Source organism: Echiichthys vipera (assembly GCF_963691815.1).
Source record: "Echiichthys vipera genome assembly, chromosome: X".
Lineage (NCBI taxonomy): Eukaryota > Metazoa > Chordata > Actinopteri > Perciformes > Trachinidae > Echiichthys > Echiichthys vipera.
This window is the reverse complement of record NC_139825.1, coordinates 31,672,508-31,692,488: the sequence shown is the minus strand read 5'-3', so window position 1 is coordinate 31,692,488 and position 19,981 is coordinate 31,672,508. Positions and strand designations below refer to the sequence as shown.

Below are 19,981 nucleotides of genomic sequence, written 5' to 3'. Positions count from 1 at the left end.
GAGCTTTATTCAGCCCGCTGCAGACATCTTGTCTCACCACCTTCTAACCCATTGGTTAATTTGCAAAGAATAATTCCTAACTTATCTGTACTGCTCCTGTACGGATGGTCAATCCATCTGAACTTTCACTCAAGTTTAAACATTGACTAACTTCCTGATTTCGCCCAATCATAGCCATATTATTTTTCTCAACTTGTGTCTTGAGTGTCACTCATGCCATCATTTGGAGAAGAGACAGCCATTATAACAATTAAGTGAATGTTTGATATTATCACCTTTGAAATTGGTTACATAGGTTTTTTACTTTTTTCGATATTCGCACCCTCTTCTGAAGGCGTCACAATTTTTTGTCATGCAGCGCTGTTGAACTGTAAATAGCTATCACTGTTGTAAGTACTTAAATTGTAAAATTTTTAAGACATTGACATAAAATGTCTAACATCAATAAGCCCAAATAACGCCATGAATGAAATGCTTCTCTGAACAGCTTTTAAAATCATAATTTCTTTTGAAATAGTGTTAACTGGAGAACCTGCTATATAAAATGATCAAGGATTAACTCTACAAAGAGTGATATCTTCTAAATTCTGATAACTGGGAAGAGTATTCATTATACATACATAATTTAGGGATTTAAATATTAGGTCTGTATTATTATAAAACATCTCAGAGGATCTCATTAGCATTTAAATTAAGCAGAAAGCACTAAATGCTATTCATAGTAAACTTGATGCAACAGAAAAGGCAGTGTGTAAATATTCTTTATTTAAATTATTTTTGGCATGTTTCCCCGATTGCTTTAAGTGAAAAGAGGTGGAGGGAATGAATAGTCAAGATGAAATAAAAACACATGACAAGATTTACACAAGGGCTGGACTGACAGAGACTGATGTTAAACTTCATGATTAATTACACAAGAGATAAGGTATCGCTGAATATTAAGTGTTTGGCGGTTGGCCAACAGCAGCAGAAGACCATTATTGATATCTCCTGTGAACAAAGATGATAATTAACCCAAAACTGGATGATGGAAAGTGAAAAAACAAAAATGAGTACTTCCTGTCTACAGTACATGCTGGTATGATGATGTGCATCAAGTTTCCTCGACACACAATTAGCAGCAGTTGAGCATCACATAAACAGTCTTTAACATGGATTTTCTGACCTGGGGGACACTTCATGGACGCAATTTATCTTTATTCAAATGAATATCTCAGCAAGAGTCCACACTGGACCTATTCACACAGGCACTTTGCTCACTTGGTCAAATGTTCAAAAGCAGTCCGGTTGTCCAGCCAGAAGAAGTTCTTATATCTGTTAATGTCAGATTTAAAAATACATAAAAACAATATGCACCAAGTAAATCCTAAGTAAAGTTACATTGAACAGCATAATGTCTTATATTAATAATTCACAACTTGTAGCATGAAAGGAAACCTGTAAATAAGTGTGAATTGATACCAGAAGACTTATTGCTACAATTGTTGTAAAAGGTAGGTTGTGTGTAAAATTCTGTGTCACAAAAACACAACAATCATTTAGCATTGACATAAGAGTCAGGAGGGAAATCGTCTTCAACGTCAAAAACAACAAATGAGTTTGTGAAAAAAAACATTTAAAAAATGAATTACAGGTTTGTGGCAATAGATTGTTGATTGCAACATACAGCAAAATCACAGTAACCATAGAAAAGACAAGGTATTTCATTTTGATTTTCAAATATACCTGAGAGCAGCAAATATTAGTTACAGTATGGCTTCTAAGTCTGTTTGGCGTTCTTCATCTGACATGATGTTGGTTTAACTGTTTGATCTTTTAAACACAGATGTTTCTTTTTTTTGTTTAATGCCAGCAGATCTTTTACAATTAGGTTAAAAGCCAGTAATGATGTCAAAACCCAACCTTAAATTGGATTTAACTTCAACAAACCATTCTTACATTTAATTATCCCATAATGCACGTGGCTTTCACAAAACACACAGTAATGACTCCATGTCAGAACAAGCACCCACACTTGAACCACTGTTTTTGGAAGACTTTCTGAGCATTTTCTGTCCCACACTATCACTCTCACCACTAAGTGTCAGTAACACACCATTAAAAGGAGTTAGTACAGCAGACAGTGTGGATGTCGGCTAGAGTGGAACTACGTATCTGCTGACACACTATTTCTGATAAGACTTGTTTGCTGGGGTCTGCTCTGTTTTTCTCTGATTTTTTACATTCATTATATTAATATTAAAGAGACCCTTTGTTGGCACCATTACTCTGCAATAAAATTGTTTAAAAAATGCATTTCACCTATACAAACCTCTGGTTTAAAGATTTCCTGTAATTATAAAGCACTTCTTTGAGTCACGCATGTAACATAAGCACACATTATTTGGATATTTCTTACAGCACAAGCCAAAGTCACCATCTACACAGGGGTGAATTTTCAAGTAACATCTTGGAGCCTGTTGACGTGGAGGTATACTTTATTATCTGACCTCCAAAAATGTACCAGAGCTCAATCATTCGTTCATGCTCTAATTTCTCCACTCAGTTTTCCTCCACTCCGCTCAGCCACTGAGGGGGTGCAAGTCCACTCTGACCTTCTCCCCAGTGCTCATCATGCCAATCGTGGGGTAAAAGCCTCCTACAGGTAAGGTCACCTCCCTCCGGCCCACCACCTTTCCATTTCTGGTGAAGAACACCTATTTAAACAACAAGAGACAGCACAGAGATCAACATCTGCACTGAAGGTTTAAACGTCCGATATTATGCTCTTTTTTAGGTTCATACTTACATTTTGGGTTTCCAACAGAACATGTTAACATGCTTCAATGTTCAAAAAACACTTTTTTCTAATACCCTCCTAATATACCTGTATTCACACTCTTTTTTTAACACCTGTCTCTTTTAGACCCCTCCTAAAAAAGCCCAGTCTGCTCTAATTGGTCAGTTATTCTGGGTCTTCTGCCTCTGTGCTCTCTTTGCACCGTCATTACAGCCTGGGAATGACAGTAACAGCCCTTTCTACCTACAGATATGATAGTTGTGACATCACAACCGTACTGATGGCACGTTTAAAGACAATGTTTCTGAATACGGGTAGTGTACACTGCTTCATAATCAATAACAAAAATGACAATAATTAAAAAAAAAAATATGGGACCTTTAGGAGTCCCTGGTTGTATATTCCAAAATTTTAACAGAATCTCACCATGACCTTCCTTCCCTCCAAATCTTCACCCTCATCCTCCTCTTCATCTTCATTGTTTGCATACAAGTCATTCCGAACTTCACTGGGTTTTGGAATTACATCGAGATCCCAGTCGTCTATGTCATCTGAAAGAATCCATACAAAGAAATAGGAAATAAACATGATTAGAGGTTGTACATAATGAAGCACAATACATTAGAAAAAATATAAAAGACGTTCACCTCCACCATTAAGGCTGTAGTCGCGTGGAAACATGATCCCACAGCCCATAATGTCCCCTTCAAAGCAGCGCGGTCCAAATGCATCCCCGACTCCGCTGCCCTGGAACAACTTTCCATCATCTACAAAAGAACAGCAGGGAGCTGATTGGCGCTTTATGTGCATGAGAGAGAGCGATCCAATCAAAACACAAGACAAATCTGCCTTTGCTAACATCTTAATCTTTTTTTTAAACACACGCACACGCACACACACGCACACGCACACGTACACGTAAGTTTAGTGGTGAAAAAAACTATAAAGAAATCAATAACAAAAAAACAAATCTGTACTTTTTTATCATTGACCAGTAACATTAGTGCTATTACTAACGTGGTTGCTTGCGACACAATAAAGGTGTACATGATATAACTTATAACAATATATAATAATAATAATATAACAATAACACTGCCCATAATAACAGTTGTAATCAATGTACTATTGATTTAATTTGAAGGCAGACAAAACAGATAGACAGATCATCATCAACAGCCAACACTCACCTGCATGATAGGCTATAGACCCTCTGCTCCAACCTGGATGTCTGTTTTTGGGGTAGTCCTGTGAGACAAAAGAAAAAGTCACATGTTATGATTCATGAGCACATCAGCTAGTTTGAACACTGCCTCTCTGTCCTGAATGGAGAAGACTGACCCAAGTTTCAAAAAACAAAACAGAAGAATTTTGCCACTTGCTCAGCATTACAAACACTGTTTGTAGCCTTTGGCATCGAAAAATGTCAGTGTTTAGACTGACAGCTCAGGAAGCCAAGATGATGGATGATCTCAGATAAGTGCAGAAATGATGCGAAAACACTACTGTGAGATAAACCCGGTGTAAAATAATATATGCCAACCTATATCAGAATCAGAATCGGAAATACTTTAATAACCACAGAGGGAAATTATTTTGGACACAAACTCCAGCAACAAACAAACAATATATGGTGAGAAATGTATTTTGATTGGGATATCTCTAAACAAAGATGAGTAAACGTATTTCTACGCAGGTTACTAAAGTGGTTTGTAACTGGAATTTGCACAACTGTTTCTGTATTTACGGTGCTCCATACCAGATGTTAGCAGGGTCTCTGGGTGATCTGCAGCATTATTTAAGAAGTCAGTCACTGTACATCTAAATTTTCCAGCAAGTAGAGAATATAATTTTCAAACAACATGTAAAACCCTCAACCACTTCTCCTGATTTAAAAGTATTTGCTTCTTCAAATACAGCTACACACATTTTGTCTCTGGCTTTGTGGCAGAAAAGTATTGTTTCTACAAAGACTGTTTGATGGACAAAACGAACCAACATCATCTTTCAAAACACAATGCGACGCGGATCAGTTCAATCATCTCTAGATGATAGCGGCTTTCTATGCAGGGAGTGATTCATGAATTTGATTTCCCGTAATAAAAGAGATTGACTTGTAAAGTGTAAAGTCTACCGTAAGTAACCACAGAAGCCCCTGTAAGTAGAGCACTGAGGATAAGATGGAGAAAAAGCACTGAAGTAAAGAGATATGGTGCATAGAAAACAGGCTTTTACCCGAAGAAACACAAGAGAAAATGAATTCCCCATAAACAATTGCTTCTTATCCATCCAATATAAGTAACCATTGTGCAACTACTAACTATTGAGCAAGTGTTACCCTGAGACAGAGAGAGACACTTTTGTTTTGATTTCTGTAGTGAAAGGCGATGCTTCCCATTGGCAGTCTAGTGTGTCTTGCAGGAGATGACGCGTGATGGAACAAAACCTCAGGAATGACCGTTTGATGGATTTATAATGCTCCACCATAACCGCAGACACATCGAGAAAAACAATTCCTGGGAAACAATCAACGAAAATGACAGAGCCCCAATTCTCCATGCTGTCTGACCCGAGGGCGTGACGTGCCCACACACAGTAACTAACAGCGGAGGAGTAAGGGGGAAGCTTAATGTTGAGGCTGAGTGCAACAGTAATCCTCTACCTCCCAGGCTGTGAGCACCATCACAGCTGGCAAAACAGCAGAGTGATTAGCAAGATTGATGATCAATCAATTTGCATCCAATAACTGAGAATCCCAGTGGAGGGCAGCAACATAATCACTTCCTATCTGTTGTTTATTTATTTATTTATTTGTTTATTTCAGGCATGTCAGTTAGATAAATAATCATCACACATTATCTTAGTTTAAATCATACAATCCACATGTCTGAAAGGCAAAGAAGCAAAAGCTTATCTAGTCCCACCCCCATTACCGACAGAATAAATTATCTTCATCATCTTATTTTTCTCATGACATTGACATAACATGTTTCAACAACAGGTAGTAATCAGAGCTAAAGTCCAGCTCTAGACAGTCAGTGTCTTTATTAGTCCGTCATGAGTGAGCAACAGTCTCGTCTTTTATCTGCACATCGTGTTGCATGTTATAAAGAAAAAATAAAAGAAAACAAAAAAACAAAAAAAATGCTTCGTACTGTGCTTTTCAGTGTCAGCTATTGTTTGGGTACAAGTGGTTTAGTGGCCTTTGACCTTTAGCAACCTTCATCCTGGGTCATTCTGTAACAATTAATAGCCATAATTGTAGGTTTCTTTTTGAAGACACTCAGTCTTTCTGATTTTTTGACCTCCTCATAGATTATTCCACTGTCTGACACCCTGACATGACATGGTAAAGGATTTTAATGTAGTTCTTACCTTTCTCTGCAATTTCCCTCTCACATTGTGTCTCTCCTCTCTGTCTAGGAATAGTATTTTCAGCTTGTAATGGAGGCTTTTGTTGGCAGCCTTGGGAATTAAATCATATAATTTGAGTATTTTTGATTTGATAAATAATTCATTTGTATGTGCCCTTAAATTCCAGGACGGCATCCTCAGCCATAATTTTATTCATATTAAACAGGATAAAATAATGTGAGGCCAAAAGCAGCCGATTGCATCTCTGAAGTGTAAACATTCAACAAGTCTCCTCTCAGACCCAATGTGTTTCCAAAATATGGATGATCGCTCGCTGTCATCATTAAGAAGCACCTAATTTATTAGGATATCAACCTTTAATTGCCTAGCCTGAGGAAATCCTGCATACCTTTAATTGTTTTTCTATTTATCCCAGCTTGTGTGCGGTGACTGTGAGGAGAGTGGGGAAGAACAATAAATCAGGAACCGAAAGGATCTGAAACAAAACAATCGCATGCTCGCATCTTATCTCACGACTAACCTTTCTTATACTTGACTGAAGCTTTCTGGTTGACGTGTTAGACCAGGGTGTAAATGGAACAACCTGCTTTCTATGGAAAACCAGATGTGGGGGTAAAATGAGACAATATTTATTCTGTTGTTAGCTTTTCCTCTTTCGGTCATCCATCACTCAGACTGGAAACAGTGAGAGCAGTGGTGCATATGAGGGAGAGCGATGACGGGGTGTGTGTGTGTGTGTGTGTGTGTGTGTGAGTGTGTGTGTCGGGAGGTGGTGGTGGTGGGGGTAGTTCTTTATTGTACAGTTAGTGACACGACGAGTCAATCATAATGACTGACATGGGATCATGGTAAGGACCAAATCGAGGCGGCTCTTACCCTGCGTGCCATTCCCAGGGCGATGTAACACTTCTCTCCAGCATCTGTGATCTCCAGTTCATAGTAGTGGAAGCGTGTGTTGAGAGGCCGACGGGCCTGAGCCAAGCCCACGTCCACGATGCTCTTCCCTTTGCCTACATACTCCAGCAGCTGTGGAAATAACATAGACACATACAGTTACCTGCTCAGCAACAAACAGCAGACAGACAAAGTTAGCAACTAGCTAGCTGGTGAACACAAATAGAGCATCTAGGAGGTGAAGAAGACCGATATACTGTAATCATGAGTTGATCGAGACCAAGTGAGCTCAGCGAAAAGTGAGACATTTCTGGCGTGGCAAAAACATGAATAAATGCTCATTTGCTTCTGGATTTGTAACGTTGTGGTTCCTACACACAGTGTTAGCCACAACAACTTTGTAAGATGATAATATGTCAGTGTTGTGTATTCAGCACAACTTTAGTCTTAGAAATGAAAAGTTGAGGTCATAATCAATAATACACACCCTTCCTTAATTCAGTAAACTTTGGGGTTTTGTTCTAGTCTAGTCTGGTCTGCTGAGTAGCTTCTGGTGGCTAATGTTAGCTTATGTTAGCTAACTTAAGTATATAGACCATAAACATTCTAAATGTGCCCAAGTTTGATTCCTGTTGCATTAAATGTGAAAGACATCAGCTGACAGGAGGGTAACAAGGAACAAGGCTGTTGCCTCGCAATGAAAGACCGTTGAAAAGGTCTATATAATATATGCTAAATTTCCACTGCATGGTGTTGTGGCAATTCTAATTGCCTTGAGAATAACCATGGGTTAGGTTCAGAGGTCTGACCCCAAACATAGGGCAACATACAGCTTATATAGGTTTGGACACAATGATTAGGTTAGGCTAAGGACAGAGACTCATAATCAAAGGTAACGGGATCCAGCATTATCAATCAGATACATTGTTTTCATAAAAATGCCAATCACTGCACATGTGATTGTGAGGCTGAGGGTTTACCATGCAGTGTGTAATTTAATCATTTACTTTGTTAGCTGATGGCCTTCATCCCAAACATATGAACAAATTATTTAAGCAGAATGATAAATTGACACATGGTACAGATCTACTTAACTTGACTCGCTTTTTTGGGCTATAGCTGTGGATAGTATGTGGTACTTTTTTGGCACCACCTCAGTTGAGGTTGAGATGAGCTGATACCAGAAGGTGGAGTTATAACACTACAGACCACTGATTGGTCAGAGAAAACCATCATTAGCGCGACACAGGAGATCTCGTAAGCTACTGTCACTAGTGATCTACAATTTTTTATTCATTCAGCTCAGATGTCACAGCAGTTTCATGCGGCTTCGCTATGCTAATTAGTGGAGAATCCCGTCTACATGAAATAGAGAAAAGGACATGGTACCCAAAATGAGTCCAGTTGAGCCGAACCGAAGCATGCAGAGGAAGTAAGGATTAACATTACTGAGTCCTTTTGATAAATTTATGACCTTTCTCTACCCTTGTTACTGTAATATTATGTTAAAACATATAGCATCATACCAGATTGGTCACTTGTGGCAACAGGGACTGTTCAGAAAAAGTTCCATAGACTTGCTTTCAGCAGCATATCTGACCCATATGGAAAGCCAAAGTCCGGCCCTATTTCCAAGCTAATTTCTGTTCCACTAGCCTCCATAATGCATTATGCAGCACTGTTGTTTTTTTCTGAAAACAGCTCAAACTGTGTGACAGGTACTTTCTGTAATTGTAATACATACAAATACAATAAAAAAACCCACATGCTTTTAGATCAAAACCTCACCATCATTTAAGTCCTTTTATTATATAGATAATTAAATGCAAAAGAATACCTAACTTTAGCAGGTTAGGTAGGTTGTTAAAACCTACTGCATGTTTAGATGTGACAAAATGAGGGTTTATTCGAATCATAGAATGACTCCAAAACTCAGCCCAGACTGCACACTGGATTTCACTGCTAATGATAGCATTGTCAGTTTTTGCACTGGCATGAATGCTGCTTCCCTTTCAGGTTGACGGGAGATAAATAAGATGAGAGTGTATGCTTCATCCACAATGTCATAGAATTCTTTCTTTTCCGGAAAAATGGGGCAGGTATTTAGGAAGCTTACTCCTCCCTGGATAGACCCAACACTGCTGTCCGTGTCATGTTCTTCGACTTCTCCAGCGCCTTTAACACCATCCAGCCCAAGCTGCTGAAGGCCAAACTGGAGAACATGCAGGTGGATTCTCCTCTCGTCACGTGGGTAAATGACTATCTGACGGTTAGGCCGCAGTATGTGAGATTACGAAACTGTGTGTCTGACCGCCTGATCAGTAACATCGGCGCCCCCCCAGGGAACTGTGCTGTTGCCCTTCCTCTGCACCACCTACACTGCAGATTTTAAGTACTGCACTAAGTCGTGTCATCTGCATTGTCATCTGCACGCCCCACATTGCCATTGTGGGGCGTGTAGAGGGTGGGAGGGAAGATGAGTACAGGGACCTGGTCGCCAATTTTGTCAAATGGTGTGAGGAGAACCACCTGCAGCTGAATGTGGCGAAGACGAAAAAGATGGTGGTGGACTTCAGGAGGAACAAGCCCCCGCCCTCTCCAGTCTGCATTGGTGGGACGGACATAAACATTGTGGACTCCTACAAGTACCTGAATGTTGTTCTGGACAATAAACTGTAGTGGACCACAAACACGCAGGCAGTCTACAGGAAGGGCCTGAGCCGGCTTTACTTCCTGAGGAGGCTCAGGTCCTTCAATGTCTGCAACCGGATGCTTCTATCAGTCTGTTGTCACGAGCACCATCTTCTTTGCTGTGTTGTCCTGGGGTGCGGGCATCAGAGCAAAAGACGCGAACACACTGAATAAACTCATAAAGAAGGCAGGGTCGGTTGTTGGCTCTAAGCTTGTCACCCTGGAGGAGGTGGTGGAGCACAGGATGCTGGCAAAACTGCTGGTGATCATGGACAATGTCTCCCATCCCCTCCACGAAAACCCTGGACAAGCTTCAGAGCAGCTTCAGCAGCAGACTCCTTCAACCTCGCTGCCTTAAAGAAAGGCACAGGAAATCATTCCTACCTGCTGCCATCAGACTGTACCACGCTTCACAGCAATGCTGAGCAACGCTCAGGGAATAAACTCACATTATTCAAAGTGACTTATCACTGAAATGCACCTTTCTCTCTCTCGCACCTTAAAATCCACATAGTATATTGTAATATAGTGTTTATCTGCGATACTGTACTCTTATTGTAGTTCATATGTTGTATTATATATTGTATTTTATTTTTTGTACTTCTGATTGTTTTGTACCGCTGCTACGATGACCTCATTTCCCCTCAGGGATAAATAAAGTTATCTATCTATCTATCTATCTATCTATCTATCTATCTGTCATCCCTGCACTCTACTGTTTGGGCAATAAAAGCAAAGCTACGGCAATAGAGATAACACAACTGTTCACTACATGCAGCAGAGTCCATTTCCAGAGTGATATCCCAAATGTCATCAGAGCAGAAGATGAACACAGGACCACAATACAACCGTCTAAAGATAAAAGACTATCATACATGATACAAACATGAGTGTCTAGGCCCAACATGTCATCATAACTAACATGGTTTCAAATGAACAAAGTTTATTTGTTGAGGTTTTTTTTTTTAGCAAATTTACTCTTCTTTCATTAAATCTTTAAAAGAAATAGACCAATACTGTTGGTATCATTAAACCCAATCACTGTCGAATCAGCACTAATTATATGACACTAGATTACTCGTTTGAATCTTTATTCGTAAACCTACTTTAAATAAATTAAATATATTCCAAGTCTCATCCATAAGCATTTTCAGAGAACTTGTGTTTTCTTATATACCTCTTGTACTTCCCTTTCTGGCAGTATGTAAGCACGAAATCAAGAGGTAAACAGCCGCTCGGAGATAATAACTTCATAAAAAAAATATCACCTGACTCACTTAAGGGGCTCTGCAGAAAGCACAAACCTTTAATCAAAAAACTTAAATATTACAATGCAAGTATCAAGCACGCTGCACTGTCCCTCATGAGCCTTGAAATTGCACAGAAAAGCACCGCTCTTGCCCTGGTAATAACATGTTTTGTTTTTTTGTGTCCTGGCAGCTTTCATGGAGTGTTAAGACGTGCACACGTGTAATTGATGAGGGCGATCAGACAGTGGTTTGTGGGCCCTGCATTCATACAGGAGTCAGAACTGGGCCAAATTTGTGGAAATGAAGCATAATTAAATGTGCGGCCAGGCAGCACACAGTACAGGTACTGCCTAAGGGTTATTCAGCCCCAATCCCCTCCCGTCCTCTTCCTATTCAGGTCTCGTGCGCATCAACACCTGAGTCAGAAACAAACACCCTGCCATCACAGGGAGGATGAGTCTCAAACAAACACAGAGAGACAGAGGAGCTTGAGTAGTTCTTTAGAGAAAATATTGCTCCTTCTTAACAGATATTCAGCAAAAGCTAATATTTACGTAACATTTTCATTTTGCCTTATTGATTTCCAATATGGATTTTTCTGATTTTGGATTTGACAGAAATTCAGCAGTTACATATAGGGTCACAAATGCTCTGTTTGTGGGCAGATCTTGTACTTTACTTTTTGTTAAATTCCTGTTACATTAATTTTTTAATAAAGCCATCTGAGGAGATGGAGGCAGACTTGGTAAGTGTCTGTACGTGCCAGGCCTTGGACATGTTTACACTGCGAGGGTTCTATACAAAGTCTTTGTTAAAATTACAAAGAAAATAATAAATCAAAACCGATGCAGAAGAATGTGAACAGTCATTATAATTAAACACAATCTTCTTCCCTGTCAAAATCTGGCACCTACATTACCCCAACTCTAACTGCTGACAGTCAGGTTGGAGATTCAGGCGTGTTACGCTAATAGCAGTTAATGTAGCCTCAAGCAGAAATGAGGAGCGGGCAGCAGAGATCTGGTAAGCATTTTTCTTTCTAAATCCACACCTCCAAATTTTTCAAATGTTCATACTTGACAGTTTCTGGAGCCTAAAGAGCTGTAAAAACTTCCTTGTGTAAACTCAACCTCATCCCGCCTCGTCACATACGGCCACTTTGTCAGGGCTGCTTGCCGTCACTTGTCAACACACTGGGTAGCCCTGCGCATCAAACTGTGATTCTCCACTTCAGTCTCTGTTTTAAAGGTATAATATGCAGCCTCACTTTTGTCAGTTGGTGTTTGTAAACACAGCATTCAGAGTTAGCCCCTCCCCCCCAACTCAACCAGCCAGAGAAAGAGAAAGAGAGAGGTGGTTGAGCGATTTAGAGAGTAAAGGAAGAGAGGGAGAGGGGTTTGCGAGGACAAAGCAGTGAATCAGAGGAATATTTTCTGATTGTTTCACAGATGTCAAGTACAAATTCACAGCCGAGCGCACACACACGCACGCACGCACGCACGCAGGCACGCACGCACGCAGGCACGCACGCACGCACGCACGCACGCACGCCCGCACGCACGCACGCACGCACACACACACACACACACACAAGCACAGAAAAACACACAGGACTCACCGTGCCGGTCACCTTGACGTCATGGAGACGGCCCCAGTCCTCTTCATGACTATCCACAATCATCTGTGCATCCTCCTCCTCCATCCCCCATTCAGCGTTCAGGTCCAGCAGAACTTCTTCCCCCAAAGAGTGCATTCCCACAGCGGGATAGAGAGCCTCAGGAGATGCTGGGATTTCCACACTGCCAACCTGGGCACACATTCAGATACAGTATTGTTTAGGGAAAGGTTAGAGGGAATTCATTTACTCATTGATTCATGTATAAACCTGTAATGGTTGAATGTATTCGGTCTAAGGTGAAGTGATTTGATAGTAATAGAGCACTTACTTCTTTGCCATTCTTAGAAAAAAACACAGTTAGCTGTCCATCGTCAGAGTCCAGAGATACTCCACAGCCAATTCTGTCACCTCTGCAGCATTTTGGACCGAACTGCTGTCCTACAGTGTTGCCATTATACAGCCTGTGAAAAGACAAGAAGTTGAGGTTTTATGGATAATCATTAAGTTTCAAATTGTTCAGATTTTCCGATGTTCACAGAAAAAAACAAACTCAGAAAATGCTTCCAGTAACAGAAAATGAAGGAATAATAGTACATTATCAACACCTTGTTTGCTTTATCTCCCTCTAAGCAAGTCTCTCTCAGTGGTAAAAAATATTTTATTGGCCAGCATGGACAGGAGGAATAATTACTGTTTCAACTTTCACGTGGGTACCTGGCTATTGTTTTAAGAAGGACAGGAAACAATTGTGAATACAAGAGTTCTGTGAGCTCGTGTTTGTATAACATTACATTGCATCAGAAGTACATTAGTCTGTCTCATTTCCATGTATCTTTAAGAACATGTTTAGTCTAAAGGATATGTTAAGAAAATCATCATTGTCACATACTTGCCATCATCAGCATGAAAAGCCACAGAGTTCGGGAGCCAGCCCGGCTGATGGTCCAGCTTGTAGAGCTGAGGTACCAAACCAACAGCAATCATTCCCCTCACTCCTGTATCGTTGATGGTCACCTACAAACACCACAGGTTGAATTATCATAGTGACGCAAGAGAGGACGTATCACTGCAGTTGAAAATCCCCTTTCTTTTAATTTTTTAAAATTATTTTTTAGGTACTCCAAAAACAGATTATCCTTGGGATGTCTTAAAACAGTAATCCCAATGTATCTCATTTTAATTGGACGGGTGTCATTACATTTTAAATAATGTAAGGAGTCATTTAATTCTTGCTCTGACACATCTTAAGGATCACAACCTCTACTTTATATTTGAATGAACAAGATGCAGCTATGCTAGCTGCTCCGTAAAGCTACTTTGAGCTTAATGCTAATGCAAGCATGGCAGACAATTCATCATAAACTAAAGTATTGGACAAGTGCTGTTTGATAATGGTGCTGCTACTGGTGTAAGGGAGGACCACCTATATTTACCGATAAAGTTATTTACCGAATTAAAACTGAATATCTGAAGCATCAACACATAACATGGAAGCTAGTTAGCTTTTCTTGTTGTTAGGTTAAAGACAAGGTTTTGTTAGAGTTAAGGTAGCTAAATTCTAGCATCTACCTGAAAAACTAGGGTCATAGAAATGCAGACACATTCAATGAACAAGACGCATCAATGCTAGCTTCTCTGTGAAGCTGCTTTGAGCTAAATGCTAATGCTAGCATGGCAAATATTTCATCATAAACTAAAGTATTGGATAAATGCTGTTTGATGCTGGTGCCACCTATATTTCATGGGGAATCCATTCAATAGTTGTTGCGACATTTCTGTCAAATTGGTGGATAGTATACCTCCTAGTTTTACAGATTTTATAGTAGCACAATTATACAAGATAACATAACATAAAAGTTTCGCTGATCTTTTTCCCTCACCCGTTATGCAAACTGTTTTGAGTTTTTCTGTTTTATATGCTGTTTTTTCCCCCCAAATCCCGCACTGTGCTTCCCACAGGAGCGCAGTATTGGGGGTATTTTTTTATCCTCCCCCCAGCCCCCTTACCCTCATGTGATGTTCCTACCCTTTTTTGTAAAAGAATTTCCCCTCTGGGATGAATAAAGTATAATTGATTGATTGATTGATTGATTGATTGATTGATTGATTTAGTGCTGCAGGTTTATTTTTCCTATTTTTTATTTTTTTGGGCAGTTTTCAAGCCTTTATTACATAGGACAGGCAGGAAATTGAGTGAAAGAGAGAGGAGGTGACATGCATCAAAGGGCCGCAGGTCAGAGCTGAACCCGCGGCCACTGCCTTGAGGACCTTCAGCCTTTTTACATGGGGCGACCATTCTAACCACTCAGCCACCGGCCGCCCAAGCTGCAGGTTTATTTGCCAGAAAAGCTTTCTCCTTCAGGCTCACTCGCCATTACATTTTGCTTTTGGGTTGGCACTGCTTCTCTTTTCACTTCATGAAATGTCCAAACCAACCTGAAACTTTATAGCATCTCTTTGTACAAAACTGTATGTTGGTTCAAAGGGAAAACCCTTAAGTAAAGAGCTGGCCTTTACCATTGTTATCATAACTGAATACTGACCATATGACATCATCCCTAGGGAGCCGTACATGGACACACTGCAATCGGAGCACTGCTGGCAAATCCAGGGCGAGGAGCAGAGGAAACTTTTAAGTTCTTTCCCATGACCTCAACACTGGCCTCCTGAGAGTGAGAAGTATAATGTGTCCCCTTTTTTCCTTGTCAGTGTCAAATATGCAGATGAACCCTAAAATCTACCGTCAGATCTACAATCAGCATCCACTTTACTATAATTTATTAGCTCAGATGCTCATCTACGCAAATCGCTTCCTGCACCCTCCTCTGCGACTCCCACAAAGTGAGTCACAAGAATGAAGCACACGCAAGTATAAAGGTTGAGTGGGTTAGTGACTGTTTCACTACACGTCAGACCGGAGCAGGATGTGTGTGTGTGTGTGTGTATGTGTTAGGCAAGTTTGAACATGGTTTATTCTGAGGAACAGTCACTGTCCTGGGATGTTTGTGCGCTTAAGTGTCTAGACTACCAAGACCCATGAAATAAACAAACCAGCACCTGAACATAATGACCTACAACACATTGTTTGGCTTTGTGAAACCAGGTTGTCAAGGCTGAGATGAGAAAGCCCCTGTATCAGATCGAGTCAGAACGGCCATCAAGTCAAAGGTGACACTGAAACTACTATAACTTGTTACTGTAGCAGCTGTAAATGCAGTGTTACAGTATACACTACAGTGTAGTTTTACTGGCTGCTAGTGGAGGCTGTTTACAAATAAAGAATCTGACTCAGTTGGTACACAGTATAGACCCTTTCAACAGAATTCCATTGCTAGGCAACAGCCTTGGTCCTAGTCAACTTCCTGTTAACTGATGTCATTCACATTCACTGCAAGAAGAATCAAACTTGGACACATTTATAACCTTTATGTTTAACACTTTGAAAAGGTCTATTGTACAATTTAGCTCCATAGCAGGAACTAAGACTTTTTGCTGGCATTTAGCAGAATATCATGCATGCACCCATCATGTGCATATTTCACATTTGAAAACATGACAGCTAGAAACATTATTTAAAAAGGTCAGACAATTTAAAACAGCTCATGGTGTTAACATTGTTCTTATTGAGCTAGCTAGTTACAGCTGTAATTCCAGCAGTCAAAAGTGACGGTTGCTGGCTGCTTTTGTCTAAATTCAAGGACCCATTCAAAATCTGCCTTTGTATTGATTAATATGTTCCTGCAAAAGAGAAAAAATGTTTTTTTCTAGCACCGTAGTTACTGAAATAAAACTGGAATGTGTCAACACTTAACATATTGCATTCATATAGCAATAATAATTTGGGTTAAAGTTAAGGTAGCTACATTCTAGCATCTAGCTGAAAAACTAGGGTCATGGAAATGCAGCCCAGAAATTGCAGCTTCCTCTGTTGCGGGAACATGCTACTCCTTTGTTACCATTGTAAACGACGGATGTTCCAAGCTAAGGTGGAAGGTTTGACAGGCATAGTTACAGTAACTAGAGAGATATCCGACTGGAAACTCGGAAATTTCCAACTTCCAAGTTCAACACAGCAAATATTAATAGCATGTATTTTCTGCTGAAAAACTGCAGGAAACGTGTGCGACCATAGTAACTATATTTACTGAGTTACTGGACGACTAAAGCTTGGTTCCTCCTCTGATCCAAAAATAAAAATGATGTGATCAAAACCATAACTGAACTTAAGTTGGTTGAACAAATATCAACGTAATCAATGTAAATATCAACATTTGTGCTATTTCTGTGCTGTAAATTATTTGGTGTAAATTATTTTGGCATACATGACTTCAAGAATCAGCATTAGCTTCAGTAATCACTGTAGCCCTACTCCACACGGTACACAATGTAGAAAGACCTGTCAAGTGATTCAACAAAATGTATTCCCAAGCAGAAAGATCTTGTACAGTTCGGCAGATTTTTTTTTTAATAATAATAATTATCTAATAATTTGTTTTGTTATCTGTTCTGCATCTCGTTTAGAAACAGGGACTCAGTACTTCATTTTAGAAACACCCCCAGTAGATACATACAGTGTGTTTACATATAGTATGCACAGCGTGATTAATTACTTGGACTTTTCACTTCTATCTATCATTTGTAATAAAGTGACTTATGTTAAAACAATTCTGAGGAATCGGTTGTTTTATTACATCACACAAATTCTTCTTAAATTAAAACTTATTTGATCAAGGTTATGATTAAGAGAGTTGAGAGCCATCAAACATGTTGTGAACTGTCAGCTGCAGATCTCTGACATCCATTATAAGAGGCAGGTCCTGAGCAAGCCCCAGCCTCTATTGTGGTTTGAGCTCCTATCTTTAGGCCGTAAATACCGGTTCCTGCTCAAAAGGACAAATAGATACAAAGTCTCTTAAGTTTGCACAGCAATAATTATCCTGAATTTGCACACGTGATCTCAGCACCAAAGCACTTTATGTATTTGGCATTCAACGTTTTTTTTGTCTTCATTTGAAATGATCTCACATTTGTACCGTTTGTTCATGTGATCGGTCTGGACTGTTAGATTATGTTTTTTATAATGAATGTGTTTTGGCTGTAAATTTCTCCGGGTAGGTAGGATCATAAAGTTCAACTTGACCTGAGAGAAAAGACGGTGAGAATGGAAGAAAACCTGTTGGACTGGAAACGCTTATTTGTGTTCAAAAGAATATTAAACTGGCAGTTATTCAACAAGGAAGCTGAGGTACATAAAACCCCAACTCAGTTTAGAGTACAGTTTGTGTTCATTGTTGAATATCACGCGGAGACTAATAAGGACACAAAGTAAATACTTATTGTTAATCAGCCAGATTTTCAATGTAAAATCATATCAATAATGGCGAGTGTGGCTGTAACATCTCCATGACAATTTGAAATGAAATTTTTTATTGTTTCTCCCATGTTGTATTCAATAGTCATGTTGAAAATAAAGGTAAATGGTCAACTCTTACTTCAAAATAGCGATTTCTTCTCGACAATGGCCTGGCCGCCACAAAACAGCCAACCTCATCTGAATTCCCATGATACCTACAAAACAATGCAAGAGAAAAACTAAATATTACTAACGTATAATTATCTCTTTTTCCAAATGCAAGCAAAGTGTGATGCTAATCCAGCAAGCAAAAGAAGAACTCTTGAATAAAATGATGGACTAAACCCCGTAACTAGTCTGTCTTCAGTTCTAACACTCATGGTGGCGTTGCTCATCACTGTTACCTGAGTATATCTCCGTCCCTCAGCATCCTTTTGAGCCGCTCCCTGTATCGCACTGCTCGAACTTCACGAATTTCTCGAATTCGCCTCCTCCAGTTCAGAAAGCGATAATGAAGGTTTATGTCGTCCATGTCTGACAATCATTACAATCTGCGACACAGGGAAACAAATTTGACAGATTTATTAATATCCAGATAATGCTATCATAAATAAAAACAGGCTCCCTAATATTGGATATTTAATTAAAGACAATTCAGTATATAATGCGTGTATACTATTCAACTTGAATGACATGGCTTTGATCCTCAGGCCAAACCTTTCTAGCGAGGAGTTGTGCGTTTGTGTTTTTCCATTTACGTTTAATCCCACATTCCAGAGACAAGCAAAGGCCTGGGCAGTGATTGTACACTGCCAACAGGCACGAACGTGAGTCCCTTATTTGTGTTAGCCCTGCTGTGTTGGTCAGGTGTCTCCCCTTGGGTGTTTTCCATCCCATGTGAACTCCCACTAAGAGACGCAATGACTCAGGCTTCCTGTAATACTGCAAACCTAAATGTCAACATTTGATCTCAATGTCTCACTGGTGCAGGACAGCAAGTCGTTGGGGTGTGTGTGTGTGTGTGGGGGGGGTATTAATCTTATTATCTTAATTATCAATCATTTAGTCTACAAAATGTAGGACCTTCTTGTGTTTTCTGTCCATCAACTAATCAGTTCATCCATCAGCTCAACACTCAACACACTATTATGCTTCTTCCCCTGTCCGTTTATGTCAGGGTGAATCCGGAGAACACATAATTTAACAGTAAGATTTTGTTTTTCCACAACTCAATATTTTATTTACAAAAGTGTGTCAGTGTGCGGATGTTTTGAAACTGACGTAGGGGTAAAATAGTTGAAAGTATGGTCGTTTTTTCCAAAGTGATGATAAAACCAAGTTAGCAGCCCGAATACGACTCAAAAATAGAAAAACAATATAAGAGTTATGCATTTTGATAGAGTAAACAACAACATAATACTGTTATTTGTTGAGTATTCACTTCTTCGATTTCCGATTTACCTTTTTACGAGCCTACCCTAAACGCCGCATCATATTTCCCAACTACAGGCAGGACTCGGTTGGCCGGCTAGCTGCTTTCAGCGTTACAAAAGTATGGATATAATGTACTGTAACATCACTATATCTCAGCTTATCCACAAACGACTCAAAGCTCATTTGTCTCATGCTGGTTCCTTACTGTTTCAAAACTTGTAACGCGTCGTTCTTCGGTTTTTCTTCCAGTTTTAATGAGGTGAAGTCTGTCACTTTATGTCCAACCTGCGTGCCGGAAGTCCCGCCCTCTCAACCAATCACAACAGAGGATACATGCAGCGCGTAGGACTTAACCTGTGCACTGCCGCGTGTTGATGCAGGTTAGTCTTTTAAAGGAGTTTATAGTTGTTTTACATGTGTTTTACTAGAGTAGGCCACACATCGGCTTACAATAAAGTAAGGGAGTAAAAAAAAAAGTTTAGGACCATGTATGAACAGATGCATTGTCACCTTAAAGGTTGAATATGTAGATTTTTTATTAAAAGCTCTATATATTTTTTAAATAATACACCCAGGGGGCGTTTTGA

At 39.7% G+C, this 19,981-nt stretch overlaps 1 protein-coding gene across 1 annotated transcript; it reads right to left on the bottom strand.

Moving 5' to 3' along the window:
* Positions 1-773: 773 nt before the first annotated feature.
* On the bottom strand, positions 774-19,690 carry LOC310965187 (SPRY domain-containing protein 3-like). The gene is made up of 11 exons (XM_083938664.1): positions 19,600-19,690; positions 18,365-18,511; positions 18,100-18,175; positions 13,497-13,621; positions 12,936-13,068; positions 12,608-12,796; positions 7,031-7,180; positions 3,970-4,027; positions 3,427-3,546; positions 3,206-3,330; positions 774-2,696 (listed from the first exon to the last, which is right to left on the bottom strand). The coding sequence occupies exons 2-11, from the start codon at positions 18,490-18,492 to the stop codon at positions 2,562-2,564; spliced, it is 1,239 nt and encodes a 412-aa protein (XP_083794790.1). The 5' UTR covers positions 18,493-18,511; positions 19,600-19,690; the 3' UTR covers positions 774-2,561.
* Positions 19,691-19,981: the final 291 nt, after the last annotated feature.

What these genes read in the sequence shown, in the direction of transcription:
- LOC310965187 (XM_083938664.1), bottom strand. Translation starts at nt 18,492, where the DNA reads ATGGACGACATAAACCTTCATTATCGCTTTCTGAACTGGAGGAGGCGA. An exon ending in TTTCATGCTGATGATGGCAA is followed by an intron (nt 13,069 to 13,496) that starts GTATGTGACAAT and finishes GTCTTTTCACAG; the next exon opens with GCTGTATAATGGCAACACTG. An exon ending in TTTCTAAGAATGGCAAAGAA is followed by an intron (nt 12,797 to 12,935) that starts GTAAGTGCTCTA and finishes ATGTGTGCCCAG; the next exon opens with GTTGGCAGTGTGGAAATCCC.